Source organism: Vanellus vanellus, assembly GCF_965231255.1.
Source record: "Vanellus vanellus genome assembly, chromosome: 13".
Classification (NCBI taxonomy): Eukaryota; Metazoa; Chordata; class Aves; order Charadriiformes; family Charadriidae; genus Vanellus; species Vanellus vanellus.
The window spans coordinates 8577896-8590873 of record NC_138918.1 but is presented as its reverse complement, the minus strand read 5'-3'; the positions used below and the strand labels follow the sequence as shown (position 1 = coordinate 8590873).

Genomic DNA, 12978 nt, shown 5'->3' with positions numbered 1-12978 from the left:
CTGAGGTTGCAGTGCTGTTTGTTTGCTGTAGCGTTCACACATTCGCCCCATCCCTTGGGAACGATTCCTTCCTCCAGGGGAGGGAACAAAAAAAAAAAAAAAAAAGGCTTTGGCCTTTTTCTGGCCAAAAAAAGCTGGCATTTATCTTCAACAATGCCAGGAATTGTTTCTCGCCTCCAGATTTCTTCAGTTCACCTGCCTTTATCATCTCTTGGCTGGGGTACCGCAAAGGGAGAGTAAAGGCAGAAAAATGTTGATGTTGACTTAGGTGTGCTGGGACCAAATCCCACCGGTGTTAAGAAGATTGACGTGGAGGCTTAAAAATAAACCTCGCTTGCTCAAATGCTTTTTGTGTTGAAATAATTGAAGACATTTGAGATGAAGAAAGGGGCTGAGGTCATTGTGTGTCCAGTAATGGTATGACTGTATTTTCTTTTGTTTGGACAGTTTAATGTCTTGAAGTGGCTCTTGTTTCCTCTTATTAATTCCTGTAAATATCATGGAAAAGGATCTCACAGCTCAGCCACGCAGCAGCCAAGTGTTGCACAACCACCTGCCTCTCCGACTGACTTCATAGCTTAGCAGAAAACTATGCATTTAAAAAAAAATCAACCAAGGAAAAAAGGATGCATCTTTTTTTAGTGGAACATTTTCCTCTGTTTCTGGACCAGCAAAGAACTCTCCTCTTCTTTCTTTTTCTTTCTCTCTTTTTTTTTTTTTTTTTTAAAGATTTTTGGCTTTATTTCTGAAGTATTTAGAAAAAGCTATAGCCTATTTGTCTGAACATTAACTAAAACAGCCAACAGAACATGTGATGTGATTGCACAGGTTGGGCCGTCCATGGGTTGAGTGAAGTCACCGGCCCTTCAGAACACTTGGAAAGACAGTTTGGCCGGTATTAAATTTATTTAAAATCTCCCTGCTGGGAGAGTGTTGGCACGGGCAACCAGCCCACCCAGCGCAGGTTGGACTCAGCCCCTGTGCAGTTACCTGTAACCCGTTACAGATCCCACCACCACAGATCCCTTTGTGCTCTGCGATGCCCCCAGGGAAACTGGCCTGGCAGAGTGGAAGAGCTGTACTCCCCCCCCCCCCCCCTTTTAATTATAACCAGTTATTCCCATCCCTTTGCCCTGTTTTGGATTCTTTACATATTGTTTCGGAAAAGCTTAGTGGAATCGCAGCCTTTGTATATATAAAATATAGGATGATTGAAGACCTGGCCACTTCTTTATTTAGCTTCCTCAGCCATGCGTTCCTCCCGAAGCATTTTCCCCTCTCGCTGCCAGATCACTGTTTAAACTGTGTGTAAATATAAAAGGAACCGTGGACAACATTTAAAAATGCTGCCCCATGTTGGGAACAGGGCTTGCTGGAAAGAACATCTTCCTAGAGGCCTTTTTTCCCCTTTTTCCTGTGGTTTTGCGGCTCCCGTAGGACAGATCAAAAGCCCTGTATGGGTGCCACCGTTAAGTCTAATGGCTCTCTGGTTATCCATCCCTGTTTGGACTGAAATAGCTCCAACGTTTTTTTCTTTTAAACTGAATTCTTTCCTGTCCTCTGAGTATAGAGAAGTTGTAATTAGGAGGAAAAAAAAAAAAAAAAGAGGGACCCTTAGAACCACTATGAAGAGAGGAGATAAAGACGAAAGAGGCTTCTGTAGCAAATTTGAGGCAAAGAAAAATAGCAGGTTTGTTCCTTTTGTCATAAGGTTTTCTTGGAAAAAGTTGAAGGCAGAAATGAATGGCCGGGCTCTCCTTTCTGCGCCCGTAGCATCACTCTGAGCGCTGCTCTTGCCCTTCATCTGCAGCTTTTCTTCCTCTGTAGTCCTGGCACTGGGCAATTCTCATGCTTACGGGAAAGTTTTCTTGTGTGTTTGGAAAACACACTCAGCTCATAACGCTTCTCGGCTCGAGCATCCCGCACCTGCGTCTCCCGCGGCACAGCTGAGCCGTGGCGCAGTAGGGGACGGTGCACACCCAGACCGGGGAGGGCTCTGACAGCACATCGTGTGTCCTGGCCTTTCTCCAGACGTGCTTTTTGGAGGTGGGAAGGGCATCTGTGTAAATTGTACACGGTCTGAATTCAGAGGGATGAAGACAACATAAACGCTGGCTTTTAGGGTGTTCTCAGAGAACAGTGCGTCGAAAGCCAGGCTAAATTACCACTATTACTTTTCAAAGCCTTTTTTTTCCCCTCCTTGTTTCCCAAGCTTGCCTCGCTGGTGCAGTGCCGTGACGCTGCCTGTCTGTAGGGGATGGGTGGGTTTCCTGCATGGGGGAGACAACAAAATTCTTTCCCTCGTTTTGTTCCTGTCTGTGCTGGAAGCGACACGTTGACAGGCTGTGGGAAGGATGTGCCAAGCTCCAGCGCTCTTTTCCATAAACCCTGCATTGAAACCATGGGATGGGATAAAATTGCTGCTCTAAGGATGTTAAAGGGAATGCATTTCATTCTCTGATTTCACTAAAAGCCATTAACATTGGAAAGACATGGTCACTATTTATAAATCCCCGGTGCAAATGACTTGGTACAGCTGGTTCGAGGAAAAGAGATCCAATGGAAACAGGGAGTCGATTTGCATTAATGGTCGTTACGTGCTCCTCTGGCGGCACGGGGAGAGGGTGAGGGCATGGACCATTTCAATGTCAGTGATTACGCCACTCACATGTTCTTGTAACTCTTCAACAAATCACATTTGTGATTGGAAAAGGAAAACACCGGTTCAGAACGATGCTTTGCATCGTTCTGAAAAACAATCCTGAGCTGTTTATACTGTCTGTAGGGGAGAAGATGTCTTGGAAGTTCAGAATTAAGGAAAGGAGGAAAATCGGGGGCAAGGAGACAAACCCAGATGTGTTTTTTTAATCTGTGAAAAATACTCTAACTAGGATCTTTTCTGTGCAGCGTGATTAACCAGGAACATCATAGGATGGGTCACACGCAGACACAGCAACGGGGTCCCTCCCCACCTCGAAGCCAGAGCCACGTGGTGGCCTCAAGCCTCGAGGGACCAGCAGCACTCACAAATACAGCAGGTTTTTGGCTGCCTTGGGTTGTTCTTAGGCTGTGTCTGTAGTCTCTGCTGCAGCAGTGAATGGTGCTGGCCTGGAGCAGGGATGAAGGGATCTCTGAGACACTCCGGTGGCATAATATCCTATAAAATTAAGACTATCTCTATGTCTGTCTTGATGCCATGAGAATCTGTATTAGCTCTGTGCTGTAGAGCACTGAAACCACTGAAGACAAAGTCCTTCTCCTCTAATGAACGTAAGGAGGAGTCATTAGAGAAAAAGGTGCCCTGACACAAGTGCTGTGGGACCGTCCTTGAGTCGGGCTGTGGAGAAAGGGAATGCACAGGGAAGATGGTGCTTGACATAACAGCAAAGCCACTGTTGAAACGGGGTCCTTGGATGTTGGCCTTCGAAGCTGGGTTTAACTTGCAGTGAGCACAACACGCTTGATTTAACAAAATTGATGTGTCAGAAGATGGTAGTGGGCTTCAGACCTGCCCGAAGTAACAGCCGTTGGAAAAAAAAAAATAGTTTAGCGTTGTAAATCCACGGAAATTGGACCCCATTTCTGTATAAATTTAGTAAATGAAAGCAGAACCCAACCGCCCCAGTGAACATGAGGGGTTTTGTCCACATCTCTGCTCTTCTCCTCCCATCTTTGGGTCTCCAGCTGAGTTCTTTCCTCCAGACCAGTCTTTCCAGCCTGGCATGCTACATCTTTTAGTGCTCTCTGCTTTATGGTGCGCTTTATTGTCTGTTTCTAGAAAACAATGAAAATAATAAATCACAACAATACCTATCACTGACTGACAAGCTGAGCGTTTAGATTTGGCAAATATTTAGTCTCCCAAGCTAGCAGTCCTCAGAAACCATTTGTGGAGCTGCTTAAACAGATGTCAGCTGCTTTCTTCTGGTTCTTTTGATCACCTCCCAAAACTGCGCTATGGACTCTGAGTTTGGGACCAGAAGATAAGTGAGCTGAGCAGCCCTCTGCTCTCCCCAAGTTAACTTTCTAAAGAAGGTAACAATTTTGCAAAAACATAATACATCAAGTAAGAGGCACAGGTTTGCTCTGCTGGTGTGTGAAATCATACGCGTTGCGTATGCAGCATATTAGTGGGAACATAGTCCAAAAATTCCCGATAAGAGCTATAGTAAGAGTGGCCGACTGATTCTTTTTGACAAGATGTTTTTATCATTAGCCAGTAGCCAAAAGTTTCATCTAGTTTTGCATCCCATATTTTATGACTTTCAAACCCCCGACGTGGCCTTCTGACTGACCCCAGCCAGCGGGCTTGGGCGTCGAGGCCATGGGACGGATTACAATAAGCTGTGCCGTTTCCAAGGCCCCTCATCTATCATGCAGCCGCTTTCATCGCTCGCACTGAAAGACTTAAGCGGAGATTATGGCACCAACCCTGCCTTTCCTCCATCTCTCTCCCCCCCCTCCCCTCCCTCTGTCTCTTATTAACCAAGTCTGAGAATTTGTTACTGGAGTTGCAGACTCATTGACCCAGATTCGCTAATAATACGGGGGAGATGAGTTTTTTTTTTTTTTCCCCGTGCTTAATCGTTGGCTTCTGTGTATTCTTAGTGCTATTTATATGCTGGAGAACTAAAAACCTATAATAAAGATGGGGCCAACTTTGCAGCAAAATTCGTGCGTGAACACAGTGAGAGGCACAACAGGAGAGGGACGGGGGAACAGGGAGACGGAGGTGAGCGTAGGTGGACTTACCTATACTTGCAGACCCAGCAGGAGATTTTTGGATAGCAGCCTGATCCACAAGACGGTATTGGTTTAGGTCAGGGCTCCCCACTTTGCTCTGAAAATGCCACACCATCAAAGTCATGCCTTGGCTTTCCCTGTGACAAGTTTGAGTTCGTGTACCACCAGAGCGTAGTCTCTTGGGTGTCTCACTTGTGCAAGGAAATAAAAAGCCCTCTAGGTTAAAGAATACTTCTCCTTTTTTCCAGATTAGGAAATGCTATTCTGCCTTTTTTTTTTTTCTTTTAATTATTTTATTTTTAGTTTAAATGGTCTTTCACGTCCATGTGGTGAAAGGAGTTAGTTCATGAAACCTAATGAAAATGTATAGGCAAGCTAAGGGCAAAACATCTTCAGCCTAGGGGGGGGAAAAAAAAAAAAAAAGAGGTAATACCAAAGCCTGAAAGCTTTAAAAATTACAAGACACAAAAAACTGTTCAGTGTGTTGTTGTGGTAGGTAGGCACAGAGATAAAGAGATGTGAAGACCTACGAACAGAAATGGAAAAGCACTGACGAGGAATGCAGAAGTGATAACGGGTCACTGTTATCCCGCAGTTCACAGGTGGAAGGAGACTGGGGAGAGCTTGAAGATGTGCCCACATTTCCAAAAAGCAAAGTCAAGCAGAAGGTCTGGGAGTTGGTTGGGCGGGTTTTCCTGCCTGATCTGGAAGAGCGTTGGCTCTCCCCAGTCTTTGGGGCTCTGTGATCACTTCTAGGTCGTGGAAGATACGCGATCGGCACTTTTCGTCCTTGGAGCAGGCCTTCTGTCGTGGTTTATTTTCTGCTTCGAGCCAGCTGGTGGATCTTGGAGAGAGACATTGGTGTTTCAGCTGCACTTCCCGTCTTTTGGCTCCGATGCTGGTGATGATGTGACGTTCGGTTAACCGGGAGAGCTGAGCCCCGGCTCTGCCTTTCCTGTCAGGCAACCCTTCTTTTAAATGACGTGGCTGAACTTGGCATTTGTATGAGCTCCCCACTGCAAGGAAAGGGCTTAGTTTGAAAGGAGCGAGGATACAGGAGCTCATTGGCTGAGGACATGGTGGGAGACGGGGGATGGAGCAGCCTGGAAAATACTGCAAGGTCCTGCTGGAACTGCCCATGTTCACTGGTTTGAGAAAATGGATCAGAACAAAAGGATTTTGCCTAATACTGTTGGCAAATACCTCTCTGCTTTCATGGAGAAGACCAGAATGTGTCATTAGCCTCTGCCTAGAAAAAAGTGCGGTTTAGCATTTTTATAGAAAAAAAAAATCCCCCGTAAAATGTTTGGTTTCAAGCATTAGCCACAGAAGCGAGAGAGTTTTCTCACCTGAAATTCCCTGCGGAGACAGGCACAACTTGATTTTGCGAGTTAAATTCAATCCCTGTTGTCTCCCTGGGATTTTCCTGGACTGTTTTGCAACGAAATATGTTGTATGTCCATGAGATACTTGAATAGAGGGTTACCTCAGGGCCACAACACACCTTCTCGTAATGAAAAAACAAATTCCGTCTTTCCTCCTCCCCTCCTTCCCAAATCAGTCTCTGCAAAAATGTCACATTTGCTGCGATTCACTGCGGGCTTTTCAGCCTCCCCCAAGCGCCCCAATGTCTGTATCACTGTATTGCAAGTGCACCGTGCGTTCAGGGGGGGGTTTAACTCCCTGGAAATTTGTCTCAGGTTAGAGGATTGGGCAGGGAGACCTGTACATCAAAGTAGGGTGCTGGACTGGTCATGTAGACCACAGGAATTTAAATGGGGAATATTTATTAATTGTCGAGTTGAGTTCTCCAGTGTTTGAGCCAGCAGGATGTTTGGAAATGAGGCCAATTTTTTGTAGCAGCCTTATAGTGGATTATGGTAGCCTAACTTCACCAGTTCACACTGGTGAGCGTAGAATAGGCGACACCAGCCCTTCCCGCAGAGCTCCCCGACACATTTTCTGTATTAAAAAAAAAAAAAAGTCTAGGCAGCACACTAAATTTATATGCGGACAGATTTTTATCTCTTGTTCACAGAAAATAAGACTGCGTCGGAGCAGAATCCTGTTTCGCGTTACCGTTAACGTTAGTTATCTGCAGTAACAGCCTAGCCGGCTTCTCCCAGCCTCCGGCAAGGCTCCAGCCCGCGGCCGCATCCTCGCCGGCCATAAAGATGCAGTGGGAGGAGCGCAGCCAGGACCGTGTTTTTACTGGACCGCGCTGGGGTTGACTTTTGGTGCGCGAGGGTTGTTTCTCCAGGCTTGCGATGGTGCGGCAAACCTCATTGAGTTGACCTCGTTGTCCCCACCTGTTGGGATTTTCCTGTTTGGAGGCAAAAGCCGCCTGCCCCCTCTCTCCAGACGCCTCATTTAATGTTCAACAGGGCTGTTGCAGCAGCAGCGACCCAACTATCTACTGTAATAGGAAAAAGTTCTAATGTTGCTGATAAAGCAGCAGCCATAAAGATAAGGCTGGATTCCCTTTCGCCTGTGCGGTGAGCACTAGTGGATAGGTTTCAGGCCGCTCGCTGCTGCCTTTCAGCCTTTTCTCCGAGGAGCACGGGGCGCGCGCGCGCCAGCTGCCTGCCCGTGGGCTCTTCACCCACGGGGTAGCGCTCCCAGGGATCTCTCTTCCCTTGGCGCCCTTGCTTTATCCACCCGGCATCCCTGCTTGGCCCCTGGCTGCCCTGCAACTTGCCTGCCTCGCGACGCTGCGCGTCTTTTGCCGGGGGTTTACTTGGAGGGGGTCCCCAGGAGAGGGCTGTGGCAGCCGGGGGGTGTCTTTTGATGCAGCGGTTGTGGGGGTAATACAGACCGTAGATTTGCCCCTGGCGCTCTTTCCCGTAGCGTCGGTCCCCTTGAACGTTGTTCTCCTCTCCGTCATTTTAGGGCTTCCCATGGCATTATTCCTGCCTGGCTCGGCTGGGCAAGCGGAGACAGGACCGGTCTGCCTTATGGTCAACTCTCCGGCTAAGCAGCCCCCGTCCATCCCGCGCCCCGGAGAGCTGCAGCCTTGGAGGGGGCTCTTGTTCTGAATGTTGTCTGCTGTTGTCGGTGGGATTACAGCGCCGCAGCAAACACAGCACAGTTGTGCTGTGAACAAATGGGCGAAAAAAAAATATACTTATTTTTAGAACTGGAACCATGATAAATACGTGGAATTTGTCCAGGGTCTGCCTGCCTGAACCTTTTTGAAATGCAAAGTGCATGTTTGTTAAAATACCTCTCCAAAGGTCAGCATAACCTAAGAAATAAATGTGCTGCCCTTTTGGAAAGCAGGTGAAGTTTCAGATGTGCGATCGCTACTTGCAGTTGAGAGCACGTTGTCCCCATAATCCAGATCTGTTTCAGCGCAGCCCGTGGGGATGGAGATGCTGCCTTCCAGCCAGGGCTTCTTTTGCAGGTTTCAGTGAGGAGCCCTACACTATTCTTAATCCTTCAGTTCAGCTTTTCCTTCCGTTTTCCTGGCTTACTTCACCTTTGCTGAAGCCTCGCTCGTGCGTTGAGCATCACGTTTGCGGTTGGCGAGAGTAGGGATGAAAAATGGAAAACTCTGGAATGAAAAGAAACAAAGCGCTGGATGGGACCTCAGGGACCTCAGGACATCACCCCGGATGGGACCCATTGAGTTTGTGTCCCATGTGCTCATCTAGCCAGCCCACTGATGTGCTTACAAGGCTCGGGGCTGAAGTATCTGGGAACCTTACATTTTTTAATCCTTTTAGCTTCCTGCGAGGTGGAGGAATACTATTACTCTCTCTTGGGCACGGAAGTGAGGCATAAAGAGAAGAAATTACTTGCTCCAAGCGTTGTAGGAATCTCATAGCTGAAAAAAAAGAGTTGACGTAGCTCTTAGCTGCCGGTCCGGGCACCAGGTACCCTTGGGTAGGGGTGGCAGTTCTGCCGCCAGCTTGGCTGTCATTGTCCCACCGGCGGGGTTTCGGGTGGGAAAGCAGAGCCGGGAGAGCGGAGGGTTTGGGGAAACAGCAGAGGGACTGAAATGTGATCCGAACTATGGAAGCCAAGCCGCAAATTAGGGCAGTTCAAAGGCACAAACATCCTGTTGAGCTCGCCTAGTCCCCGTCGGTACGTAATGAGTAAAGCACATGCCCAAGCTCAGCCTCAGGCGCGCTTCAGTGGGAAAGCTCTGCCTGCCCTGCCTTGGGTTATGTCAGGCGTTATTCCTGGGGGCAACCGGCAGGTGTTCGTGCGAGGGGGGAACCGCATTATAAATAAGTGATCCATTCATTTCCTTCTGGAGACTTTCCTATTGTTTAGCGACAATATGCTTTCCTGTTTTTTTAAAATAAGGAAAAAAAAAAAAAAAAAAAAAAGAAAAAAGAAAAAAGAAAAAAGAAAAGAAAAAAAAGCCAAACCCTGGCCCCGAGTTCCTCTGTGGAACCAAAGCTGCCTTTGAAGTGGGTGCCCATGTCATCGCTCTTCCGTCCGTCGCGCTGCTGTCACTGTCACTCCCGCCTCGGTCCTCCGTGCTTTCCGAAAGCGGCGTGAGAAGTACCTGCCCGTGAGCGGTGCCGGCGGGCATCGCGTCCCACCGCGCTCCGTCTGTACGCGTGTCTCTTCTCCGGCAGGTCGATGTGGAAGGCTGGTGCTGCACCGGGGGTGGAAGCAGGGAGTTCTTGTGGTAGCCGAGAGGAGAACAAAAGCTCTCTTCCCTCCTTCCTCCTCCTGGCCGACACGGGGACGCTGAGGCCAGGGCGCTCGCTTTCACAGGGGAGTTATTTTTAATCATTTTAGAAAGCGATGCAGCTCAATGGAGTACAAAACGAGGGGTGCTCTGCACGGGGAGCTGTGGCCCGGCAGGGCGAGGTGTGATGTGAAGGAGCAGCACTGAGCCCACCAGGTCCCCCGGGACCCCTCGCAGGCTGGTCCGTGGCTTGGCTCAACCCCCGTCCCAGCTGTGGGGCGCAAAGGATCCGTGAATCCGGATGCAAAACGGTGAGGCGGCGTGGGAAAGCGCGGCCAGGAGAGGATTCACCCATCCCTCATTGCTCAGGGCTACGTGTCGGCCGGGTTCATGCCCCTCTCTGCTAAGGAAACCCCAAACCGTCTTTCCTCTGCAGCAGCAGCAGCGGCGGCGGCGGCGGCAGCGTTTGTGGGCAGCGCTTGCAGGCAGCCGCGTGGAGCGGCACCCACGCGAGCAGCGGGTGAGCCTGTGCCGAGAGCAGCCATCTTCTGCTCCTCAGCGCTTCGGGAGGCACGGAAACGAGGTTCCTCCTGGGAATACCCAAGAGAAATACCCGTACCTCTTACGAGTACAGCCAAGGCTGAGCCCGGGAATCCCGGTCCTGCCCTGGGAGAGCCCGGGGGACGCCTGGCACACGGGGATGCTGTGCCGGGCAGGGGGACCGCCCCGAAGGGATTTAACACCCAGGGGGGCTTCTCTGCTCCCCGTCTCCCCCGGGACCCTGCCCTCGTGGCTCTGGCGTGGAAATGGGACCCCCCCGCACTGGTGTGAGGGCAAGGATGGATTTATTGACATTAGCGCACGACGGGATTAACCGTTACCGTGTGCTGCGCAGCGGTTGTCACGCGCAGTGCAAATGAAGGGATACAAAAGACCTTTTCTTCAGCCACCGCGTTTGCCTGTCCTAACTTAGGACCGCCCTTTTTTCTGGCTGCGAACAGGAGCTTTTTGCCTTTGTAGCTCTTCGACTCCCGTTGCAGCTGCCGGATTTCAAGGGCTGATGGTGTCTTCAGACCTTGCGGGCGACCTCTCTTCTCTTGCATTCACGAGGCAGCGGTGGCTTAGAGCCTCCGTGAGTTCAGGCACGGATGGAAGGCGCAGCCTCTCGCCGCCCTACCTGGTAGGGTTTTGCTTGCGAAAAAGGTGTCACAACTGCAGCCCTCCTGCCGGCATCCCCAGCTGAGCTCCCATCATCTTCTGGTGTTGCCTTCCAAGAGAGGAAAGCGTCCGAAAATCCTTCCCTTGTCACGAAGCAAAGCCAGGGGTTACGCAGGGGGAGGAAGGGCCAGGCAGGTGGCTTCTAAAGCTTCAAACGTGGCAATATACTTCAAAATAAATGTGTGCGCGTGACGCAGTTTTGTATTTAACAGGATGACTTGGAGCACCCAGGGTGCCTTCCATTTTTGCTTTAAAAATCTACAAAGCCTGGTGCGGAGGGGAGGAGAGGTGGGGTGGGTGGGAAACGGGGAGGCTGAAGCGCCTGTCACACCGTGGTGGTGGTCATGGGAGCCCTGGTCCCGGAGCAGGGCCCCATGTGTTGGGGATATGCAAAATAGATCGTCTCTGTCTCAGGGAGCTTATAGATAAGGCTTAAGATTAAAAGTTGGGCTTTTTTCATTTCTGCTTCACGCTTGCGTGAACTTCACTTGAGGCCTCAAATCTGCTTTTCTTGAAATTGGTCTCGAAATTGCTATTGACTTTAAATGCTGCAAGATCTCACCCATAAATTCTCCTTCTCCCATCTGTAAAATGAGGATGGCAGGATTTCTGTGCCATATGTGGTGCTGTGAAGCTGAAAACAATCATCATTTATAAAGTGCTCTGAGCTCAAATGGGATGTTCTGTGTAAAGGCGAGGCTTTGGGGGATGAAATGTTCCTTAATGTGCCGGTTGCATCCGATAGCTGAACCAGGGGCTGGGTTGAAAGTTTTGGAAGAACAGTCTGGTGACGCAGAGGGTAGTGCTCCAGCTGCTAGATGTCTCAGTTTGTTTGTGTTGTTCAAAAGCTCCTGTTCATCGTTACAAAATTAAGGGACAGAGAAGCCAGTGGCAGCATGTCCCCCAAAAAGTCAGTATCCTACATCTGCCTTCATCTTGAGCACCTCTGGTCTTAGCAGCCACGGTTCTCAGAGATGGTGTGACTGTGGCCACCGGCTGGTGATTTAACAGCACGTGCCTTGTAAATAGGAAACGCGGAGCCACAGTCACAAGTGGCGGGGCCTTTCCGAGTGCAATAGGATGCATCTGATGGGAACAAAGGGATGTTCGTTTTCATCCAGCTCTGCAGGGCGTAGAAGGGAAGCTGCCTAACCTTCGCCCCAGGAGCCACATTTGCTTTTTATTTGCATACAGCTGAGGGCCAAATTGGTGCAACAAAGAGCAGGTTGTGGCCGCGCACAGCATTTTAAGATTAAACAGCGCGGTCCTGGCCAGCCATGCCAAGCACGCATGGCGCGCCAGTTGAGTTGCCCGGGCTGAGCTGCGGCCTGGCTCAGGTCAAGCACTGCTGACGGAGCTGCTGGTTTCTCCTTTTGCAGACACGAGCCACCAGACCCGCTCCGTCTCCAGCCGCCCCTATTACAGTTTGCCCAACAGCAGCCATGAGAGACGCTCGGTCCTCGCCATCACGGAGCCGCCGCGTTTCCACTCCCAAGCCAAAGGCAAGAACGTGCGCCTGGACGCTCACTCCCGCAAGGCCACGCGGCGGAACAGTTTCTGCAACGGGGTCACCTTCACCAACCGGCCCATCCACCTCTACGAGAAGGTCAGGCTGAAGCTGGTGGCTGTGCACCACGGCTGGAGCGGGGCCCTACGCTTCGGCTTCACCATTCACGACCCATCGCAGATGAGCTCGGACGAGATACCAAAGTACGCCTGCCCGGACCTAGTGACCCGACCTGGATACTGGGCCAAAGCTTTGCCAGAGAGGTTTGCTGTGAGAGACAATATCTTGGCCTTCTGGGTTGACCGTCATGGGAGAGTCTTCTACAGTATTAATGACGAGGAGCCAATATTGTTTCACTGTGGTATTAAAGTTTCCGGTCCTCTCTGGGCGCTCATAGATGTCTATGGAATTACCCATGAAGTGCAAATACTAGGTAAGTGTGTGTTTTCGCCCGTGACTTGCTCTTCTGGTTGCTCTTTCCACAGAGGCATGATCTATCTGGTTGATCGTTTCTATGGGACACCTAAGAAAACTAACTTACTATTGGTTTTGTACCTCAGATTAACCATTTTTCTTTTGCCAGCGGTGGGGATCCAGAAAACAGCGTATTTCAGAGGTGCCAGTGATGGAAAGTCCTAAGGCTGTGCATTATAGCAGCCACGTGAAGGGATAAATGGAAATCTTTACATGTAACTTTACCCAGCTTTTTCTGAGCTAGATGTGCTGCTTTGGCGTGGAAAAACGTAGTGCTGCTTTACAGCGAGGTCCCAGGGACTGAGGGGACAGAGGTGAACGGTTCAGGCTTCCCCCGTTCTTTCCCAGCTACCAGTTAATGCCAGTGCACTGGAAAACTACCACCTATTCC

General features: G+C 49.9%; 1 protein-coding gene across 3 annotated transcripts in view; it reads left to right on the top strand.

Moving 5' to 3' along the window:
* The window catches only part of NEURL1B (neuralized E3 ubiquitin protein ligase 1B), a gene marked incomplete at both ends in the record, with an annotated part of 97254 nt that overhangs the window by 79119 nt on the left and 5157 nt on the right, over positions 1-12978 (top strand). For 2 of the 3 annotated variants that reach the window (XM_082490058.1, XM_082490059.1), the window contains one exon: positions 11986-12546. The exons of the other annotated variant lie outside the window; for it this stretch is intronic. In XM_082490058.1, the coding sequence (XP_082346184.1) occupies positions 11986-12546 (561 nt within the window). The remainder of the gene's footprint in view (positions 1-11985; positions 12547-12978) is intronic. 3 annotated transcript variants of the gene reach the window in all.